The following is a 22,286-nucleotide window of genomic DNA, read 5'->3' on the forward strand; positions in this document are numbered from 1 at the left end:
GCTGATCCATCCACGAGGGCTTTTCCAAGGGGGCCTGGAGGAGCAGGGAAGGTGTGTTTGGAATCCTGAGGGGGTTTTTTTCCACCCTCCGACCCAGCGGCCGTCTTTTTTTGTCCTCTCTTTTATTCCCCTTCCCTCTCCCGGCTCCCCGTCCATAAAAACAACCAGCTGGAATCAAAGCCTGGTACTGAAAAGTAGCATTTAATGGGCTCCAGAGCTCCGGCTGCTCTTTAATGGGAAGCAGATTTCATGGAATGAGGCAGCCTGGCATGTCTCGTACACCCACCGGCGCTCCGGGAGCGATTTCCTGCTCCGGAGCCTCTCCAGCCTCTGTTCCTCCTTGGGAAGGGGGAAGACTTGGACGTGAGGGCCTGGAATTCCTGGGTGTGGGTTCCCAAAGTGCCCAGAGGTCGCCAAAGGGGAGTTTTCCCAGTGCCAGGAAAAAGGCAAGGAGAGGATGGACCCTTGTCCTCTGAACCATCCCAATCCGGGGTTTGGTTCTCCACGGATTTCACTTGGGATGGAGGAAAGGAGCTTGGGAAGCCCAGGGAGGTCGTGGAATCCCCATCCCTGGGAGTGTCCCAGGCCAGGTTGGACGGGGTTTGGAGCAACCTGGGATAGGGGGAGGTGTCCCTGCCCCTGGCACTGGATCATCTTTAAGGCCCTTCCCACCCTGATCCTTCCCACCCATGGAATTCCCTGATTCCATGAGCCTGAGCCTTGGGGACACGAAGGATCACTCTGGAATTCCCTGATTCCATGAGCCTGAGCCTTGGGGACACGAAGGATCACTCTGGAATTCCCTGATTCCATGAGCCTGAGCCCTGGGGACACGAAGGATCACTCTGGAATTCCCTGATTCCATGAGCCTGAGCCTTGGGGACACGAAGGATCACTCTGGAATTCCCTGATTCCATGAGCCTGAGCCCTGGGGACACGAAGGATCACTCTGGAATTCCCTGATTCCATGAGCCTGAGCCTTGGGGACACGAAGGATCACTCTGGAATTCCCTGATTCCATGAGCCTGAGCCTTGGGGACACGAAGGATCACTCTGGAATTCCCTGATTCCATGAGCCTGAGCCCTGGGGACACGAAGGATCACTCTGGAATTCCCTGATTCCATGAGCCTGAGCCTTGGGGACACGAAGGATCACTCTGGAATTCCCTGATTCCATGAGCCTGAGCCTTGGGGACACGAAGGATCGGGGAGGAGGGTCCGACCTCAACTGCTGCTCCAGCTGCACCAACACCTGGATGGATCCAGAGCCCTTTTCCCTGTTTTATCCCTCATGCCAAGGTTTCCCTGCAGTTCCCCTCCTCGCTTGGGATTCATTCCCGGTTTGGGGCTGCCAGAGGCTCTTTCCTGGGGGGTTAAACAACCCCAAGCCTTCCAATCTCATCCTTCCCGGAGTCCTCGTCCTCCCAGACGCCTCCTCCCTCTTCCCTGAACTTCCTCCAGCTCCTGGGCCAGTTCCCTCCCCTCCAGTTCTTCGGGAAGTTGCCCAAAATTACCCACCTGGGGCAGATCCCCCCGTCTCCAGGTTGGGATGGAGGTGGGGGAGGCAGGAAGGAGGGAATGATCCTCTCAAAACCCCATCCCTCAGGAGCCAGCTGGGAGTTCTCCAGGTCTCCCTGGGATACCCCTGTGGGGTTTCCTGTGCTCAGGACACGAGGGAGACGATCCCAGCTGACGAGATTTGGGGGTTCTGGGATTGCTGGAGCTGGAGGAGCTGAAGGAAATCTCGGCTGTCCCGTGACAAGGTGGGTGTTTTTTAGGCCTTGTGCTGGCAGAGAAAACCTGGGAATTTCAAATCCTTGATTATTCAACCACAGAGAAAATAAATAAATACGTAAAAGCAGCCCAACATTATATTATTATTGTTGTTATTTGTTATTATTATTATTTCTATTTTCTTTTCCTCAGTTGCATAACTCCTAAATAAAGGAATGACCTGGAGGGCTCGGACTCCAACTCTTCACATTCCCTGGAGGGACAAAGGAGGGAGGAGGGTCCAGCATCTTCCCAACATTCCAGCCCTGAAGGGAGAGACCCCCAACCCCCCCAGTGCCCTCCGTGCCCCCCTTTGGAGCCGCTGGGCAGCTCCAAATCCCGGGATGGGCCCATCCCACCCCTCGGAGGTGACTCATCCCAACAGGTGCCAATTGTCCTCTGTTCTCTTTGGAGGAGGACAATGAATCCAGGCTTTGTTTTCCAGGGACATTGCAAGCAGATGCCTCTTCCCACCGTGTTTTCCTTGGCAAACGACACGGGGATTGTGAAGCTCCTGCTTGTCCTGGGGGTTATTTTTTCCCCTTTTCCACCAAATCCTATTTGTCTTTGTTTGCCTCGGGCAGAGGAACAACCTCGGATCTGCTCCAAAGGGGGGAAAAAAAGGAGGACAAAGAGGTTTCTGCCTCCTCCATCCACTTAAAGTGCCCTGGATCCATGTTTTTCATAAGCATGGGGTGATGTTTTTCCAGGGAAAACCTTCGAGAGGTCCCGACATGGAGGTAGGAGAGCAGAGGAATTTCTTCCACGCTGTTCCGAGAAGGACAAAGAGGGAGAAAGGGGGTGGATTTGGGAAAGCCTGGAATTCCCACTCCTGCCAGGATGGCAGCCTTTGGTGGGCTCCGGATGCAAAGGGATGGAAAAAGGAGGAGAGGGGGGGAAAGAGCAGAGAAAGGGGGAAAACAAAGGGAAGGGAAAGGAAACAGCCTCGAGTTGTGCCTTCCCAAACCAAAGCATTCCAGGATTCCAGCAAATCCCCCCACGGCCACTCAGCCTTTCCCAAAGGTAGGAGGGAATTCCAGGGCCTGATCCAGCTCTCCTGGTTATCTGGGGAGTCTGGGATGGGAATGGGAAGAGCAGGTGGGCCAAGGGAAGCTCCTTTTCCTGCTGGAAGTGGATCCCCAGCAGAGCCAAACCCGCAGAACTTCCACCCCCCTGCCTGGGGGTCTCCAACCAAATCCCCCCCAGCTGGCCCCAGGGCCGGGCTTGGGAAGCTCAGCCGGTGATCCCAGAATTCCAGAGCCAAGGGAGCAGCCTTGGGACTCATCACGACCCTCCCTGTGGCTGCACATTCCAGGGGGGACATTCCAGCGGCAGCAAATCCAGGCCTGGGAGAGCTTGGAGGGGTCAGAGCTCGAGTGGAGGCTGGAATGAGCCGTGTCTCCCAAAGCCAGGCTCGTTTCCACCTGAATCCCGGGATTTGGGGGCCAGGAGGCCACAGTGATCTTCCTCTCCCAAAGCCAGGCTCGTTTCCACCTGAATCCCGGGATTTGGGGGCCAGGAGACCACAGTGATCTTCCTCTCCCAAAGCCAGGCTCGTTTCCACCTGAATCCCGGGATTTGGGGGTCAGGAGGCCGCAAGGATCTTCCTCTCCCAAAGCCAGGCTCGTTGCCACCTGAATCCCGGGATTTGGGGGCCAGGAGGCCTCAAGGATCTTCCGTAGGGATCATCCCACGGGGTCAGTCCTGCTCCAGGAGTGTCCCCTCCCGTCCCTGGGAACGGGCAGGACCATCCACAGGGATTGGACCGACAAACCCGGCTCCAAAGGGCTCCCAGAGCATTCCATGGATCCACCTCAGCCCCCCTGTCCTGCAGCACCTCCCTCCCCTCCAACCGCTCCCAAAATTCCAGCTGGAAACCTCTCCCGAAATTCCAGGTGGAAACCTCTCCCATAATTCCAAGCGGAAACCTCTCCCAAAATTCCAGGTAGAAAACACTCCCATAATTTTGGGTGGAAAGCTCTCCCGAAATTCTGGGTGGAAACCTCTCCCAAAATTCCAGGTGGAAACCTCTCCCAAAATTCTGGGTGGAAACCTCTCCCAAAATTCCAGCTGGAAAGCTCTCCCAAAATTCCAGCTGGAAAGCTCTCCCAAAATTCCAGGTGGAAACCTCTCCCAAAATTCCAGGTGGAAACCTCTCCCAAAATTCCAGGTAGAAAACACTCCCATAATTCTGGGTGGAAATCTCTCCCAAAATTCCAGCTGGAAATCTCTCCCAAAATTCCGGGTGGAAAGCTCTCCTGAAATTCCAGCTGGAAATCACTCCCATAATTCTGGGTAGAAACTGCTCCCAAAATTCCAGCTGGAAACCTCTCCCAAAATTACGGGTGGAAACCTCTCCTGAAATTCTGGGAAGAAACCTCTCCTGAAATTCCAGCTGGAAACCTCTCCCAAAATTCCGGGTGGAAACCTCTCCTGAAATTCCAGGTGGAAACCACTCCCGAAATTCCAGCTGGAAACCTCTCCCAAAATTCCAACCCCGGGAAATGAGAAAAGGAGGTCAAAGAAAAGGAAATAAAGGAAAAGGAAATCATATTTTATGAATTAAAATTAAATATAATAAAAGGAAATAAAAGGAAATAAAACTGAATGAATTAAAAGGAAATTAATTAAAAGAAAATAAAATAAAAAGGGAAATAAAAGAAAATAAAATATAATATGAAATAAAATGAAAGAAAATAAAATGAAAGAAAATGAAAGAAAATAAAGAAAATAAAAACAAAATTAAAAAATAAAATTAAATAAAATAAAATGAACTAAAATGAAAGAAAATAAAGAAAATAAAAACAAAATTAAAAAAAATTAAATAAAATAAAATGAACTAAAATGTAATAAAATAAAGAAAATAAAACCAGAACAAAACCAAAATAAAATATAAAATAAAATATAATTAAATCAAATATGAACTGAAATAAAATGAACTAAAATGTGATAAAGAAAATAAAATCAAAAGAAAACTGAAAATAAAATAAAAAATAAAATAAAGTGAAATAAAATTTGAAATAAAGTAAAATGAAAGAAAATAAAGACAATAAAAACAAAACAAAACCCAAAATAAAATAAAAAATAAAATGAAATAAAATAAAATATAAACTAAAGTAAAATGAAATAAAATAAAGAAAATAAAAACAAAATAAAATCCAAAATAAAATAAAAAATAAAATAAAGTGAAATAAACCAAACCAAAGTAAAACAAAACCAAAAATAAACCAAAACAAAATAAAACCAAACTAAAGTAAAACGAAACAAACTGAAATAAAATACAATAAAAATTAAAATGAAATCAAATGAAATGAAATAAAATAAAATGGAGAAAATAAAAATAAAGCAAAACCAAAGTAAACCAAAACAAACCAGAAACAAAAGCAAGTAAAACCAAATAAAATAAAGTAAAATAAAATAAAATAAAATAAAGTAAAATAAAGTAAAACCCAACGAAATAAAATAAAATAAAATAAAAATAATTAAAATAAAATAAAATAAAATGAAATAAAATAAAGTAAAAATAAAATAAAATAAAGTAAAATAAAAATAAAATAAAATGAAATAAAATGAAATAAAATAAAATAAAGTAAAATAAAAATAAAATAAATAAAATAAAGTAAAACCCAATAAAATAAAATAAAATAAAATAAAGTAAAATAAAATAAAATAAAGTAAAATAAAGTAAAATACAACTAAATAAAATAAAATAAAATAAAAATAATTAAAATAAAATAAAATAAAATAAAATGAAATAAAATAAAGTAAAAATAAAATAAAATAAAGTAAAATAAAAATAAAATAAAATAAATGAAATAAAATGAAATAAAATAAAATAAAGTAAAATACATCAAAATAAAATAAAATAAAGTAAAACACAATGAAATAAAATAAAATAAAATTAAAAAAATGAAATAAAATAAAATTAAAATAAAATCAAATAAAAATGAAATAAAAATAAAATAAAATAAAATAAATTAAAACACAATGAAATAAAATAAAATAAAATAAAATAAAATAAAATAAAATAAAATAAAATAAAGTAAAATAAAATGAAATAAAATAAAATAAAACAAAATAAAGCAACCCAAGATCCAAGCAAATGCACCCGAGCAGGACGCACAGCGAGAGCTCCCCGGGCAGGGTTGGGTCCGTGACATTCCCAGGCGGATTCTCCAGCCAGGAATTGGTGTGTCCATCCTGGGAGCCGTCCAGAGCCTGGGGGAGGGGGGTCCTTCTCCCCCCTCTGCCGGGATCCAGAGCCGCAGGTCCTTCCCAAATCCCAAATCCCGAATCCCAACTCCCGAATCCCAGTTCCCGAATCCCCGGAGCTCCCACGCCGGCCCCGCTCAGTTGAAGGGTTTCACCAGTTTCATGGCAGCGTAGTTCTGCAAGGGAAACAGGGAACAGTCATGGCATGGGAATGGGACACGGATTTATCCGGGGCACAGGGATGGCCCAGCTCCCAATCCCAACCCGCCGGGACAAGCAGGAAAAAATCCCCTTCCCATTAACCAGGAGGGGAAAAAACCCGGGGAAGTGGTTTTCCTGTTCCCAGGAGAAGCTCCCGGTCGGGAAAGGGTCTCTGAGGTCCCTTCCAAGCCCAACCATCCCAGGATCCAACAAGCCCCAGCACCAGGAGTCACTCCTGGGTTTTGGCTTCTCCTCCCAGCAGCTCCGAAGGAGAATTTCCAGCTTTTCCAAGCCCGGGAAGGGATTTGGCTCCTCCCCAGCAGCACCAGCCCAGAGGCTCTTCCAGCAGGAGGCACTTCCAGCCATTTGTGCCTCCTCCTCCTCTCCTCTGGATCCCGCTGCTCCTTCCCCTCCAGTGCTTCCCACAAACCCCCGGGTTGGATTCTCCACCCAAACCCCGACCTTGCATCCCCACAGCTCCTCCTTCCCACATTCCCTCAAAACCAGTGACCTCAGCCCCTTCTTCCCACATTCCCCCAAAACCGGTGACCTCACCCCCTCTTCCTGTTGAGCTGGACCCTTTGGAAAAGGTCCTTGAGCATCCCCGGGATTTTTCTGGAGAGCAGAGCTTTCCACAGGCCTGGAATCGCTCCGGGAAGCAGAGGAGGGTCTCCAGCCCTGTCCCATCCTCATTAACTCCGAGTCCAAGCCCAGCCTGCAGCTCCCTGGAGCGTCTCCAGGGGCTCTGCCAGAGGCAGGGAAGGCAAATCAACTTTCCTCTGGATTTTTTTCCCTGCCTTTGCCTCCATCCCCAGGATCTGCTCCATGGGTGGGTTTGTGCTGCTGAGAGGGGACACCCCAGGCACGACCTTCCCACACCCCTTTCCTGGGATCTCCACCATCCCTGGCGAGGTCGGAGAAGACTTTTAGGATCGAGTCCAAACATCCCCTCGGCCCCATCGCGGACACGGCCCCACGTGCCACATCCAAAGGATTTCTGGAAGCTTCCAGGGATGGGAACTCCAAACCTCCCTGGGCAGCCCCTGACAAGGCCTCACCACCCTTTCCAGGAGGGAATTTTCCCCAATATCCAACCTGAGCCTCCCCTGGCACAGCTGGAGGCCGTTCCCTCTCCTCCTGTCCCTTGTTCCCTGGCAGCAGAGCCTGATTGCCCCCGGCTCCAACCTCATTCCAGGGAGTTTTAGGGATCCAGAAGGTCCCCCCTGAGCCTCTTTTTCTCCAGGCTGAGCCCCCCCAGCTCCCTCAGCCCCTCCTGCTGCTCCAGCCCCTTCTCCAGCTCCTTCCCTGGACACGCTCCAGCCCCTCCATGTCTCTCTTGTGAGGGGCCCAAAACCAACCCCAGAATTCCAGGGGCTCAGCAGTGCCCGGCACAGGGAGAACTTTAGGATTGACATGGAAATTGGGGTGTCACAGGTGGATTTCAGCCTGTTTTCCATGGAATTCCTTCCTTGACAGAAGATGTGGCAGTGCCACGATCAGGAATAATCTGTGCTGACCCCCCCTGATCAAACCACGGTGAAAACACCCCAAAAATGCACATTTAGGACATTTGGGAAGTCCTTCCTCCCATTCCATAACTGGCCCGGGATGATCCACCACTCGTAAAAAAACCCCCAAACTGGAAACAAATCCCAGGGCAGGATTTGGGGAGGAATGAGGGGGGAAAAGACACAAAATAACCCTAAAACCAACCAAATAATGTCTGAGCAGAAGCATCCTGATGAATTACAACGTGGAGCAGCTTCTCCAGCGGTTTTCCAACCAGGATTTCTAATAATGCCATAAATCAAGCCAGGGCAGTTTCCCAGAAGTCATTAAAAAGCCCCCAGTGACAAAAAAACCCCTCGGAATTAATCATCCACCATTTGTCCCTCCAAGTCCAGCCTCCAAAACGCTCCTGGATTTTGGGATTTGACCGGTTGTGTCCCGGAAGGGAGAAGTTTTGTGCCCCGGGCTGAATTTGGGTTCCCCGGGTGTTGAAAGTGGAGTCACATCCAGCTGGAAGCACAGCTGGGTTTTTTTGTGGTGGCAGCCACTCAGATCTTCCCAATAATCCTCATTTTGGGGAGATCCTTCAGCGTATTCCCGACGTGTTATGGATTTATAGTCCCTAAGATGTTCTGTCACAGGCAGCTTGGACAGGACTTGGAGCAGCCTGGGATAGTGGGAGGTGTCCCTGGGTGGGATTTAAGGTCCTTCCCAACCCACACCATTCCATGATTCCATGACACTCCACACCCAGCCCAAGGTGTTCCCTCAGCCATTCCCACTCAGCCGTGGGAACGTTGGGATTGGTGGGATCGAAGGTCCCTCCCGACCCAAACCAGTCTGGGATTCTGGGATTCTCTCAGCTCCAGTTCCACCCTCTGCTCCTTCCCAGTGGGATCATTTCTGGATTTGCTGGGGTTTTTTTTGGAAAAGTCCAGTGCCTTTGATGGAATTTTCATCCAGTGCTTCCGTGGGTGAGTGGGAATGGCTGGGTGAACGTCTGGGGCTGGATGTGAAGCCGGAAGAAAAGGTATCCAGGAATCATGGAATGCTCTGGGTTGGGAGGGACCCTAAATCCCACCCAGGGACACCTCCCACTATCCCAGGCTGCTCCAAGCCCCGTCCAACCTGGCCTTGGACACTTCCAGGGATGGGGCTCCTCCTGCAGGAAGACATTCCATCTCCATCCTGGGCCCTCTCCAGCAGCAACAGCTCCACCACAACCTCTGGCTCGTTATTCCAGTGGTTAATTATCCTTCATCTCACAAATTAGCCCCCAGTTCCCACTGGACCAGTTCCTCCAGCTCCAACCCCCAGCTACTGGATCTCATTTCCCTCTTGTTTCAGGAGGCTCCTGATGGCAAGTTAAATTTAAGGACCACCCAAGGAAACCCTACAGGAAATCTCCAGGGAATGCTGCCCCTGGTCTGCACAGCCCTAAATCCCAGCCAGTCTCCAGGGAAAACTAAAGCAGAGCAGTCCCCTGGCACTGGGGGGGGGGGGGGGGGGGTTGGAGAGCCCAGGAATAAATTCAGAACCTCACAATATCAGCTTTGCAATATTTTGCCCCGTTTTTGTAAAACTAGACCATTTTTTGGATGGAAATGTGCAATTCCGGGCAGTTTTCCACCCAAAACCAGTCGGGTTTTCGGTTGGAATTGGCTCTTTCCCACTTCTTCTGGAAGCAGTGGGGTTAAGGATGGTTCCTTATGGATGTGGGCCTTGATTTCCCATCCTGCCCTACTCCCAGCATTCCATGGATCCTGATAAACCTCATCTTCATCCCTGAGCACTTCCAGGCCCTTTCCCACTTTTCCATGTCTCTCCCTGCTCCTTAAGAGGCCCCGGATTCCTCCAGGGAAACCATGGCATATTCCCTGCCTGGAAAACAACTGGGTGCACAAAACTCTCCCGGGAAAGAGAGCTGGGAGAGGATCCAAGAGGAGGAAAGGAGGGATGGGAAGGTCTTTATTCCAGCCCGTGATCCATCCCTGTGTCCCGGGGACGGAACCACAGAGCCCTTCCACGGGAACATTCCAAGGTTCCCTGAGCTTTCCTTCCCATCACCCACCGCTTTTCCTGGGATGAGAGGGGCAGGATGCCCACAAACCCCTCTGCCTGCAGAGTGGGAATTCCTCAGAATTCCCTGTGGAGTGGGAAGATCCCCCCTCCAGGGATGGACGCAGCAAACCCCGCTGGCCAGCGGGACACAAACCGGGATCAGAAGTGGGGAGGGACTGGTTTTCCACGTGTTCAACCAGGGATTGACATCCCTTCCAAAGGTCGGGATGCCTGGGGGATCCTTGGGAGCAAACCATCCCCAAATTCAGTCCCTGATGGAAGGGGGAAGGAACTAAATCCCTGCGGAGACGCGGCGACCTCAAACATTCCGGGGAACGAGGCCAAAGACACAAAGCCGGAGGAATTCCAGGAGCCACGGCCCCGCTTTTCCAAAATAGCTCTGAGAACTCCCCGGGGGGAAACTCGACCCGGCCTTTAACCAGAAAACAGGGAGAGATCCCGAGGAGTGCCGGGTGGAAAGCAATATTTATAGGCCTCGGGGTTCTTCCTCCTGCCCACGCCGGGGCTGTGGGACACCGCTGGAATGAGCGCTCGGATCCCAGGGAAACACGGAGCAGGCCGGGGTCAGGGAGGCTCCACTGCTGCTCCGGGACATGCAGGGGGGTGTGAGGGGGGGGTGTGGGCAGGTCTGGGCAAGGGGGGGACTTGGGACCCTGTGGAGGACCCATGTTGGAGCAGTTCCAGAAGGAATGACCCCATGGAATATGGACCTGGAGCAGTTCCTGGAGGAATGACTCCATGGAAGACTGACCCACATTGGAGCAGTTCCTGAAGGAATGACCCCATGGAAGGGACCCATCTGTGGAAGGGACCTGGAGCAGTTCCTGAAGGACTGACCCCGTGGAATATGGACCTGGAGCAATTCCTGAGGGACTGAGCCCCTGGAAAGGGACCTGGAGCAGTTCCTGAGGGACTGACCCCATGGAAAAGGACCTGGAGCAGTTCCTGAGGGACTGACCCCATGGAGGAATGACCCCCATTGGAAACATGGACACAGAGAGGGGAGAACCTTGGGCTCAGCCTGCAGGAGGAGTCTGGAATGGGATGGTTGAGGCTGGAAAAGCCCCCTGGGATCATGGAGTCCAACCTCCCCCAGCACTGCCCAGGCCACCCCCAACCATGTCCCCAAGTGCCACATCCACAGGGATTTGAAATCCCCCCAGGGGTGGGGACTCCACCCCCTCCCTGGGCAGCCCCTGCCAAGGCCTGACCACCTTTTCCAGGAGGAAATTCCTCCTGATGTCCAACCTGAGCCTCCCCTGGCACAGCCTGAGGCCGTTCCCTCTTGTCCTGCTTCCTGTCACTTATTTCTGCCCCCCTCCGACTCCAACATCCTTCTAAGGCATTTTAGGGATCCAGAAGGTCCCCCCTGAGCCTCCTTTTCTCCAGGCTGAGCCCCCCCAGCTCCCTCAGCTGCTCCAGCTGCTCCAGCCCCTTCCCAGCTCCTTCCCTGGACACGCTCCAGCCCCTCCACGTCCTTCTCAGGAATGACCCAAAACCAAACCACCTTTTGACCCCCACGATCCCCCAGGCTGTTCCTCAGGGAGTAGCCCCGGATTTTTCCAGCCCCCTGCCCTGGAACCATCCCTCCCATCCAGGGGAATCTCTCCCAGCCTTGCCCAGCCCGCTCCATACCGGGAAGGAGTAGATGAAGATCCCCAGGAAGAGCAGCAGGATGAAGAGGAGGATGAGCAGGATCAGCATCCACTTGTACCTCCTCCACAGGATGTACTTGAGGGTCTTGTAGGGGGAGGTGAACCACAGGAAGGAGGTTTCCGGGCGCCTGGAGCCGGGAAAAGTTCAGGTCACGTCAGAGCTTCGCCCTCCTGGATCCCCAATCCCAGCAGTGTGGCCTGAAAACCCACATCCCTCTGGGAATGAACCACTCATGTCCCCCTTGGTGGTCCAAACCAGCTTCCCACCCCTCCTGGACTGTCCCAGCTCCTTCATCCCTCTGGGAATGTCCCACCAACATCCCTCTTGGTGGTCCAGAACAGCTTCCCATCCCTCCTGCACTGTCTCAGCTTCTTCATCCCTCTGGGAATGTCCCACCAATGTCCCTCTTGGTGGGCCAGAACAGCTTCCCATCCCTCCTGGACTGTCCCAGCTCCTCCATCCCCCTGGGAATGTCCCACCAATGTCCCTCTTGGTGGGCCAGAACAGCTTCCCATCCCTCCTGGACTGTCCCAGCTCCTCCATCCCTCTGGGAATGTCCCACCAACATCCCTCTTGGAGGTCCAAACCAGACTCCCATCCCACTTGGACTGTCCCAGCTCCTCCATCCCTCTGGGAATGTCCCACCAACGTCCCTCTTGGAGGTCCAAACCAGCTTCCCACCCCTCCTGGACTGTCCCAGCCCCTCCATCCCTCTGGGAATGTCCCACCAATGTCCCTCTTGATGGTCCAGATCACCCTCCTGACCTCCCTGGACTGTCCCAGCCCCTCCATCCCTCTGGGAATGTCCCACCAGGTCCTCCCTGGTGCTCCAGACCAGGCTCCCCTTCCCCTGGCCTGTCTCCCTTCCCACTCCAGTTGAGAACAGAGCCCACCCCGGTTCAATCCCAGTCCCCTCAAACTGGGCCCCCCCGAATTCCCGGTTGCTCCCCGAGCTCTCCGTGCCCCGGGGGTTGATTTTCCCCTCGGGATGTCTCACTTGGGCTCCTCCAGCCTGGGGTTCATGTTGGGCTCGTCCCTCCCCATCCCAGCCGGGCGCTCCTCGTGCTCCTGCTCCGCCACGATCTCCAGAGTCATCTCCAGTTTGCCCTGGGGGGGACACGAACAAAACACACTCAGAACCCCAAAAAAGAGGGCAGGGGTGAGAAACGGGTGGAAAACATGGATTGGGGGAAGAAAATCCACTTGGAGCAAAGCCCAGAAACCACCCACGAGGAAACCAGGGAGAGTCCAGAGATCCCTCAACGGACCACGGGGGATCCTCCAGGAGATCCCAAATGTCACTGACACCCAAGTTTGGGGAAACTACAGAACCACTGAGGTTGGAAAAGACCTCCAGGATCGTCGAGTCCAACCTGTGACCGATCACCACCTTGCCAACCAGACCACGGCACTGAGTCCAGCCTTTCCTGATTCCCTGATTCCTGATTTCCCTGAACCCGCCTCAGGAGGGTTGTGTTTTTTTTTTGTGGAATGACTCCATTCACAGCCTGGACTCCTTTACCTGGATGGAAGCACCACCAAACCCTTGGACAGGACACATTTCCACGTGTCACTGGGACAGCTGGAGCCTTTCCCTGGTGCTTCTCGTGACACGAGACCATCAGGAACAGGGCCTGACACAGAGTCAGGTTCGGTGGCACATTCCAAAATCCACGGCCAAAAAAAAACCCCCACAAACCAAGGGATTCCTCCTGAGGAATTTGCACGAGGCTGGCAGACATGCAGGGAAAATTCACAGCCCCAAACTTCATGTGGTGCCCCAACCGTGACATCCCGCAGGTGCTCGGCCCGGACACCTCCCTCCTCAGAGCTTCCAGGGAAAATCCTGGAATGGTTCGGGGTGGGAAGGGCCTGAAGGATCATCCCACTCCAGACCATGCAGATGTGGAGTCCCACCCCCTGCCACGGGCAGGGACACCTCCCACCAGCCCAGGCTGCTCCAAGCCCCGTCCAGCCTGGCCTTGGGCACCTCCAGGGATGGGGATTTGGAGTGAATCCCACGGGAACACGTGGAGGGGCCTCCTCACCGCCAGGATCTTCTTGTGGTCCTGCTCAGCCCCACAGGGCCACCAGCCCTTGACAGTTTTCTGCTCGAAGAGGGACACGAAGTGGTTGGAGGACAGGGTGTCGTCCACCAGCTCCAGGGAGCACTTCTCGGCCGTCTTGGCAGGTTTGGGCATCCTGTTGAGGTCCATCTGGATGGAGCCTGGAAGGAGGAATGTCACAGGTGGGACAGCTCAGTGTAAAGGTCCTTGAAACGCGGCCTCTTTCCCTGAGGGCTCTTTCCTTGTGGCACCTTCCTGATCTCAGGGAGTTTGGGCCACCCAGACCCCCCCCAGCTCCAAACCACAACCTCCTCTAGCCCAGGCTGCTCCAAGCCATGTCCAGCCTGGCCTTGGACACTTCCAGGGATCCAGGGGCAGCCACAGCTGCTCTGGGAAATTCATTCCAGGGCCTCCCAATCCTCCCAGTCAGCAATTCCTTCCCAATATCCCATCCATCCCTGCCCTCTGGCACTGGGAAGCCATTCCCTGTGTCCTGTCCCTCCCTGCCTTGTCCCCAGTCCCTCTCCAGCTCTCCTGGAGCCCCTTTAGGCCCTGCCAGGGGCTCTCAGCTCTCCCTGGAGCCTTCTCTTCTCCAGGGGAACCCCCCCAGCTCTCCCAGCCTGGTTCCAGAGCAGAGGGGCTCCAAAATCCTGGAATGGTTTGGGTGGGAAGGGACCTTAAATCCCATCCAGTGCCACCCCCTGCCATGGGTAGGGACACCTTCCCCTATCCCAGGTTGCTCCAAGCCCCATCCAACCTGGCCTTGGACACTTCCAGGGATCCAGGGACAGCCCCAGCTTTTCCAGGCACCATTTTCCAGGAATTTTTCCCTTCCTGCTGCCCCGGGAGGGATGGAGCCAAAAACCTCCCCCAGCTCACCCAAATAGTCGTCGAAGGAGAACTTGTCGTTGTCCCAGATCTGGAGGATCAGCTGTGGTGGGATCTTGTTTTCTGTCTTGTCCAAGCTCCAGAAATGCTCCTAAAATCCCACCGGGAGAGAAAACCAGGGGGAACAAAAGGATTGTCAGAGGAAGTGGGCAGAGGGAGTGGTTCCCGTCTTCCCATGGAAATCCTGGCGCTCCTGGTGTGTCCTGCCCTGGCTCTGCAGGGCTGGAACCACAGGACCTCTGGCTCTGGGCAGCTCTTGGATGCTCAGTGGGAAAGCCAGGATGCCTCTGGAAGGGGAGTTATCACCAGTTCATCCCTTAATTTACTGACAATATTTATCCTTTGGATACTCAGAGCTGTCAGAAAGATGGAATTATGGAATTGTTCATGTCGGAAGGGACCTTAAATCCCACTCAGTCCTACCCAGGGACACCTTCCACTCTCCCAGGTTGCTCCAACCTGGCCTTGGACACTCCCAGGGATCCAGGGGCAGCCACAGCTTCTCTGCCCAACCTGTGCCAGGGCCTCCCCACCCTCCCAGCCAGCAATTCCTTCCCAATATCCCACCTATCCCTGCCCTCTGGCAGTGGGAAGGCATTCCCTGTGTCCTGTCCCTCCATGCCTTGTCCCCAGTCCCTGGGCAGCCCCTGCCAAGGCCTGACCACCCCTTCCAGGAGGAAATTCCTCCTGACACCCAAAAAGGAGCATCAGGACAGAAGGAGAGAGCCCAGAGCACTCCCAGAGCGAGGGTTTGTCACTCCTGGCCCCGCAAAGAGGAGGCAGAGTCAGGCTGGGATTCCTGACCCCCCTCCCAGGGGTATCCTGGTGGCAATTCCTCCTTCCTGCACCGGGGAAGTGTCAGAAAGGAGAACATTTAAACGCAGGAACCTCCAGCATTATCCCTGACCCCATAAATCCACAACTCGGATTCATTCCATGGTCCAATTTAAATAAGAAAGGGGGGAAAATGTGTCCCACTCCAGGAGAACATAAATATTCCAGCTGGGAGGCTGTGGGAGCTTAAATCCCCCTGGAACTGGTTTCCCTTCCAGAGCTCCCCCTGGCTGGTTGGGTTTCACTGGAGCTCCGTTCCCCCCCTGGCTCTGGGAAAACGGGCCAGGAATTTTGCACCGGAGCGTTTTATTCCCAGGCTTTAAATATTTTATAATCCAGAAATGAAGCCGATGAAAAGCTCCCTCTCTCCCCCCGTGCTGATGGCACTGGATGTCAGCAGGGATGTTTTTTTCCGAGGGGGTGCTGGGAGGGGGATGTCTTCCCGGTTTTTCCAGCTTTCCCAGTCCTTGGAAATTAAAGCTGCTCCAAAGGGAAGGGGAAGAGTTTCTGGTGACTCTTCCCGTTCCCGGATATTGGGGCCTTCATGGCAGGAGGGTTGTCAGTCACCCAGGGCAGAAATCCCAAGGGAATGTGTATCCATGGCTAAAGGTGGTGGGATGATCTCACCGGGGGTTGGAAAGGTCCACCTGGGGTCTGGGAGGTGGAAGGATTCCCATCTCCAAGGGGTTTTGTTCCCCTGCTGGGCACATCTGCTCCTGGCTGGGGAGAGGGGGAAACCTCACAGAATCCTGGAATGGTTTGGGTGGGAAGGACCTTAAAGACCATCTCGTTCCAACCCCTGCCATGGGCAGGGACACTTCCCACTGGAACAAGGGGAAGCTTGGACCAAACTGCCCCTGGATCCCTGGAGTGTCCAAGGCCAGGTTGGAGCAACCTGGGAGAGTGGGAGGTGTCCCTGCCCATGGCAGGGGGTGGCACTGGGTGGGATTTAAGGTCCCTTCCAACCCAAACCATTCCAGGATTGTGGAGCCCCTCTGCTCTGGAGCCAGGCTGGGAGAGCTGGGGGGGTTCCCCTGGAGAAGAGAAGGCTCCAGGGAGAGCTGAGAGCCCCTGGTAGGGCCTAAAGGGGCTCCAGGAGAGCTGGAGAGGGACTGGGGACAAGGCAGGGAGGGACAGCACACAGGGAATGGCTTCAGACTGGAAAAGGGGAGATTTGGGTGGGATATTGGGAAGAAATTCCTGGCTGGGAGGGTGGGCAGGCCCTGGCACAGGTTGCCCAGAGAAGCTGTGGCTGCCCCTGGATCCCTGGAAGTGCCCAAGGCCAGGTTGGAGCAGCCTGGGCTGGTGGAAGGTGTCCCTGCCCATGGCAAGGGTGGAATGAGATGATCTTTAAGGTCCCTTCCCACCCAAACCATTCCATGACTCACCAAGGAACTGCTGCCAAACCCACAGGACTTGGCTTTCCACCTTCCCCCCTTCCCACTGCAAGATCCAAGGATTTGTCCACCCTCAAAGGGAACAAACCCCACACTGTGGCCCCGTTGGATCCTCCCTGCACCCCCTTCATCCCAGCACTGCTCCCACCCCTCAGAACAACCTCCTGCCTGACCAAGGGTCACTCCTGGGGGATCCCACTCCTTCCAGGGGGCAACTGGGAGCACATCCCACACCGGCACCATCCCTACTGCCCGGACCCTTTTTGTTGTGGAAAACCCCGTAAATGGAGTTTGGCTGGGGACAAAACTGTCCTGCCCAGAGCCCTGGGAAGTGGGGACAGGGAGAGGCAGGGCTGGGGGAAGGGCAGGGTGGGAAGGGACAATTCCAGGCTGGGGGAGGTCGACGGGTCCCTTTGGAGGCAGCGGAAAATTCACTCTGCGATTAAATGTAAAATTCACTCCGGGATCAAACCGAGCTCTGAAATCCCCCAGAAAAACAAAACCCACGGCCAGAGATTGATTTCCCAGCCCTGGGCAGAGGAAGGGGCTGGAATTATTGTTTGTTTGGGGGTCGTTCTGCAGTCAGGAGGGGGGAGAGGGGAGGCTGGGGGATGTGAATAACGCAGAGGGGAGGAGGGAAAAACCCGCTCCTGTTCCCGGGAAAGTGTTGACAGGGCTGCATTTCTGCTGGGCTGCTTTTGTGCTACGGGATACAGAGTAAGGAGAGACCTGGATTTTTTGGGAGGGCAGGAGGCCCCGGGGGGTTTGCACCCAGCCTGTGCGTGTGGGAGAGCAGCAGGTCCCTCATCCTGGAGCAGCTGGACAGGCAGGAAACTCTCCCTGGAGCTCCCAGGATCCCTGAGGTTGGAAAAGCCCTCCCAGCCCATGGATCTCCCCTGTGCCTGATCCCACCTTGTCCCCCAGCCCAGAGCACTGAGTGCCACGGCCAGGCCTTCCTGGGACACCTCCAGGGCTGGGCACTCCAAACCTCCCTGGGCAGCCCCTGCCAAGGCCTTTCCATAGGAAATTCCTCCTGATGTCCAACCTGAGCCTCCCCTGGCACAGCTGGAGGCCGTTCCCTCTCCTCCTGTCCCTTGTTCCCTGGGAGCAGAGCCCGATCCCCCCTGGCTCCAACCTCCTTCCAGGGCATTTTAGGGATCCAGAAGGTCCCCCCTGAGCCTCCTTTTCTCCAGGTTGAGCCCCCCCAGCTCCCTCAGCTGCTCCTGCTGCTCCAGCCCCTTCCCAGCTCCCTTCCCTTCCCTGCACACTCTCCAGCCCCTCCATGTCCTTCTGTCCACGATGGTCCCAGACCCGGACACGGCCCCAGCCCATTCCATCTGCTCTGACATTCCCTGCCAACCCTTTCCTGCCCTAAAGACCCTCCTGAGCTCAGCCCTGGCAGCTGCACTCGGCTGCTGCTGGGACCGGGACGTGCAGCTGAACGTTCCCAACCAATTCCAGCCTTTCCCAGCTCCCGGTGCCCGCGGGACGTGGGGGCTGAGCCCTCCCTGTGCCCGGAGATTCCCATCCAGCCGAGCTGGGATTGCCCCCGGGGCTGTGCCAGGACCACCTGACAGCCCTGCAAGAGCTGGGACCTGCCAGGCTCAGCCCCGGGGATCTGAAGCTGAAACTTCAGGTTTAGGTGGGATTTGGGGAAAACTCCCTCCTGGGAAGGGTTGTCCAGCCCTGGCAGGGGGGGATCCCCATCCCTGTGGGATTGAACAGCCCTGTGGATGTGGCACTTGGGGACATGGTCAGGGTTGGGGGATGGTTGGATCATCAAATCTTAGGGACACTTGGAGAGCTGGAGAGGGACCTGGGACAAGGGATGGAGGGTCAGGACACAGGGAATGGCTTCAAACTGGAAAAAACGGAGATTTGAGTGGGATATTGGGGAGGAATTCTTCCCTGTGAGGGTGGGGAGGGGCTGGGATGGAATTCCCAGAGAAGCTGTGGCTGCCCCTGGATCCCTGGAAGTGTCCAAGGCCAGGTTTGACCTGGGCTAGTGGGAGGTGTCCCTGCCCAGGGCAGGGGGTGGCCCTGGATGGGCTTTGTGGTCCCTTCCCACCCAAACCATTCCATGATTCCACGAATTCCTAAAGGGGAACACAGGCTGTGGTGACGTGGAGGGGCTGAATTCCGCCACTCCAGCGGCAGGGCTGTGGAATGAGGGGATCCTTCAGGCCCCTTCCCACCCAAACCATCCCGCAATTCCGCGATTCCCGCTCCCTCCTTCCACCCCAACGGGAGCAAACAGCGGGGAGAGGTCGGGAATCCCTGGGAGATCCAACCCCAGCCGGGTGCAGGTGCCTTTGAGCAGCTCCCACTTCGCCCCGGGGGCGGCTTTGATTTAAATTCCAACTCCCAGGGCCCGCCTTTCCAGCCGGGGGCTCTTCCAGCAGCGCTTTTAATGAAGGGGGAGTTCAAACAGCACCCGGGGAGATCAAACCCAGGCCCCCGGACACAACCCCGGCTCTGCCTTCATTAGTCCTGCCTTGCCAGGGGCCTTTTACAAGCTGTTTATTTTCGGAGCCATGTGCTGGGAGGGGAAGCAAATCCCAGCACAGTGGGATGGATTTGCTTAAAGGGTTTATTAGGGGAGGGCTTGGCTTTTCCAGAGGGGGATAATTGGATGTGGAACGCGCCGTTCCCGGGATCTGTTGAACGTGAGGCGTGAAATGGGCACGGCTGGGATTCCTGTCTGCCTGGAGAGGCCCCTCTGGGAGCTGGGGAGTGGCTGGGATGGGGGATTGGAGGGGCTGGGATGGGGGATTGGCTGGGATGGGGGATTGGGGGGCTGGGATGGGGGATTGGAGGGGCTGGACGGGGGATGTGGCTGGGATGGGGGATTTGGAGTGGCTGGGGATGGGGGATGGAGGGTTGGATGGGGAATGGGAGTGGTTGGGATGGGGGATTGGAGTGCTGGGATGGGGGATTGGAGTGGCTGGGAATGGGGATTGGCTGGGATGGGGGATTGGAGTGGCTGGGATGGGGGATTGGCTGGGATGGGGGATTGGGCTGGGATGGGGGATTGGAGGGCTGGGATGGGGGATTGGAGGGCTGGATGGGGGATTGGCTGGGAGGGGGATTGTGGCTGGATGGGGGATTGGAGTGGCGTGGGGATGGGGGATTGGAGTGCTGGGTAGGGGGATTGGCCTGGGATGGGGGATTGGCTGGGATGGGGGATTGGATTGGCTGGGATGGGGGATTGGAGTGGCTGGGATGGGGGATTGGCTGGGATGGGGGATTGGAGGGGCTGGGATGGGGGATTGGAGGGGCTGGGATGGGGGATTGGCTGGGATGGGGGATTGGCTGGGATGGGGGATTGGCTCGGGGGTTTTTTCCAAGCCAAGTCGCACAAACTCAGGTGGGATGGGGGGTCCCGGCGGGTTTGGGGGTTTGGGGGACGGTCCCAGTGCAACAGGGACGTTTGGGCAACACTCACTCCGTGAGGTTGAGCTCACAGGAGCCAGGGAGGGAGCAGAGATCACGGGATCACAGAATTCCTGGATCACTGAGGTTGGAAAAGCCCTCCCAGCCCATGGATCCCCCCCGTGCCCGATGCCCACCTTGTCCCCCAGCCCAGAGCACTGAGTGCCACGGCCAGGCCTTCCTGGGACACCTCCAGGGCTGGGCACTCCAAACCTCCCTGGGCAGCCCCTGCCAAGGCCTCACCACCCTTTCCAGGAGGAAATTCCCCCTCATGTGATGGAATCACACCTTCCTCACGAGATGAAGGCTCAGGGGTAGGTGGCTGCAGTTGGAGCCTCCAGGGAAGTGTCACAAGCAGGACCAAGTCTGGGCAGGCAGGACTGTCCCTGCTGCCCACACCCCACACCCCCAACAATCCTGGAATGCCTCATGGAATGCTTTGGGTTGGAAGGGACCTTAAAGATCATCCAACTCCAAACTCCTGCCATGGGATCAGCACATTCCACTAGAATCCCACTCCTCTTACTCCTTTAATCCTCCTAATCCAGGTGAGGAGCAGGAAATTTAAGGAACAGATCTCCTTCCCCTGCAGCCTTCTGCGTCCGATTTTCCCTAATTTCCATTATTTCCATAATTTCCACTGTTTTCACTGGCATTATCCCACACACCCCAAAACAATCCCTGTTTCCTTCCCTCCATGAAATTCCCACATTCGATCACCCCGTTGCACCAAGTGATCCAAGGAACATCAGGAGCAATAACAGGTGGAGGAATCACATCCATTTGTAACTTCCCAAGAGAGGAACTCCCTATTAGACCAATCTTCTCCCTGAACCCCAAACCAAAGCTTTTCTTCCCCTCAGTGGTACATCCCAACCCGTGTTCCCCTCAGCAATTTGGAGGCAGCTCCTTCCTTCCCCTCCTCTTTAGCCCGTCTGGGAAGTTCTTGCACAGGAAGACACCCACGATTCCATGGGGGAGGCCAGAGGTTCCCACCCAACCATTCCCATGGGAACGCCCTCTCCAGACCAACCAAGCCGCCTTGGAAGTTCACCTGGAGAGCACTTGGCCACCACTGCACCAACATCCATCCTTGCCCAGCCCAGAGGGGTCTTTCCCGGGCGGATCCCCCTCTCCAAACCCCTCCCACAAACCCACCTCTAACCCTGACCCCGCCAACGCGGATCCTTCGCACCCATTTCCCAGTTCAAACGACACCACGGCAAAGCTGAGCCTTGCACAGCTCCGGCTGCGAAGGTCCCGGGCGCCAATTCCACCCCAGAATTCCCGGGAGAAGGCAGGAGTCCCTCCCTGCAGGCCGCTCACCTTCTTCGCCACGTGGCACATCTGCTCGGCCGGCAGGTAGTCGAAGGGGAAGACGAACCTCCAGTTGAAGTTGCCCTCTCCCCCCATGGACCTGTAGTGCACGTCTGTCTTCTGCTTGTTCTCCTCGTGCCCCACCAGCCACCTGCAGAGCACAGACAGAGCCCGTGGAAAACCGGGAATGTGCCGAGGATTCGGGAATTCCCGGCGCAGAGGACGCGAGCGGGAAAGGGGATGTTCCTCATCCCTGCTGGGATTCCTTTTTCCCAGCTGAGTTCTGCAGCTGCTGGAGTTTTTTCTTCCCTATCCAGGGTTTCCAAGGTGCTCCCAACTCTTAGGTCTCTACGTGTCCATACTGTCATGGGAGCATCCAAGAGATCCAAAGGAAAATGAGGTCTGCAAGCAGTTCTGAGCCCAGTGGGGACGTGCCTTCCAAAAAAATGGATCTGTCCATGGAGAGGTTTGGATCCATCCATGGAGAGGGGTCGATCCATCCATGGAGAAGGGTGGATCCATAGCTGGAGACAGGTGGATCCATCCATGGAGAGGTTTGGATCCATCCATGGAGAGGTTTGGATCCATCCATGGAGAGGTCTGGATCCATCCATGGAGAAGGGTGGATCCATAGCTGGAGACAGGTGGATCCATACATGGAGAGGTTTGGATCCCTCCAGGGAGAGGATGGATCCATGTCTGGAGAGGGGTGGATCCATCCATGGAGAGGATGGATCCATGTCTGGAGAGGGGTGGATCCATAGCTATAGAGGTTTGGATCTATTTATGGAGAGAGACGGATCCATCATTGGAGAGGTTTGGATCCATTCATGGAGAGATTTGGATCCCTTCATGGAGAAGTTTGGATCTATCCATGGAGAGGTTTGTATCCATCCAGGAAGAGGGTGGAACCATCCAT

General features: G+C 54.1%; 2 protein-coding genes across 2 annotated transcripts in view; both read right to left on the minus strand.

Moving 5' to 3' along the window:
- Positions 1-1,853: 1,853 nt before the first annotated feature.
- Positions 1,854-4,343, minus strand: LOC113994310. The gene is made up of 3 exons (XM_039380233.1): positions 4,127-4,343; positions 3,447-4,026; positions 1,854-3,376 (listed from the first exon to the last, which is right to left on the minus strand). The coding sequence occupies exons 1-3, from the start codon at positions 4,323-4,325 to the stop codon at positions 3,139-3,141; spliced, it is 1,017 nt and encodes a 338-aa protein (XP_039236167.1). The 5' UTR covers positions 4,326-4,343; the 3' UTR covers positions 1,854-3,138.
- A 1,518-nt stretch (positions 4,344-5,861) lies between these two features.
- The window catches only part of LOC113998967 (dysferlin-like), a gene marked incomplete at its 5' end in the record, with an annotated part of 42,482 nt that continues 26,057 nt past the window's right edge, over positions 5,862-22,286 (minus strand). The window contains 6 exons of the mRNA XM_039380244.1: positions 5,862-6,161; positions 11,413-11,560; positions 12,431-12,540; positions 13,482-13,660; positions 14,379-14,478; positions 21,377-21,518. Of these exons, the coding sequence (XP_039236178.1) occupies positions 6,123-6,161; positions 11,413-11,560; positions 12,431-12,540; positions 13,482-13,660; positions 14,379-14,478; positions 21,377-21,518 (718 nt within the window). The remainder of the gene's footprint in view (positions 6,162-11,412; positions 11,561-12,430; positions 12,541-13,481; positions 13,661-14,378; positions 14,479-21,376; positions 21,519-22,286) is intronic.

This window comes from Pipra filicauda, unplaced genomic scaffold, assembly GCF_003945595.2.
Source record: "Pipra filicauda isolate LSUMZ 115617 unplaced genomic scaffold, ASM394559v2 scaffold1077_size81871_pilon, whole genome shotgun sequence".
Taxonomy (NCBI): domain Eukaryota; kingdom Metazoa; phylum Chordata; class Aves; order Passeriformes; family Pipridae; genus Pipra; species Pipra filicauda.

What these genes read in the sequence shown, in the direction of transcription:
- LOC113994310 (XM_039380233.1), bottom strand. Translation starts at nt 4,325, where the DNA reads ATGATTTCCTTTTCCTTTATTTCCTTTTCTTTGACCTCCTTTTCTCAT. An exon ending in TTCCCAGAATTTCAGGAGAG is followed by an intron (nt 4,027 to 4,126) that starts GTTTCCACCCGT and finishes ATTTCAGGAGAG; the next exon opens with CTTTCCACCCGGAATTTTGG. An exon ending in TGGGATGATCCCTACGGAAG is followed by an intron (nt 3,377 to 3,446) that starts ATCCTTGAGGCC and finishes TGGGAGAGGAAG; the next exon opens with ATCCTTGCGGCCTCCTGACC.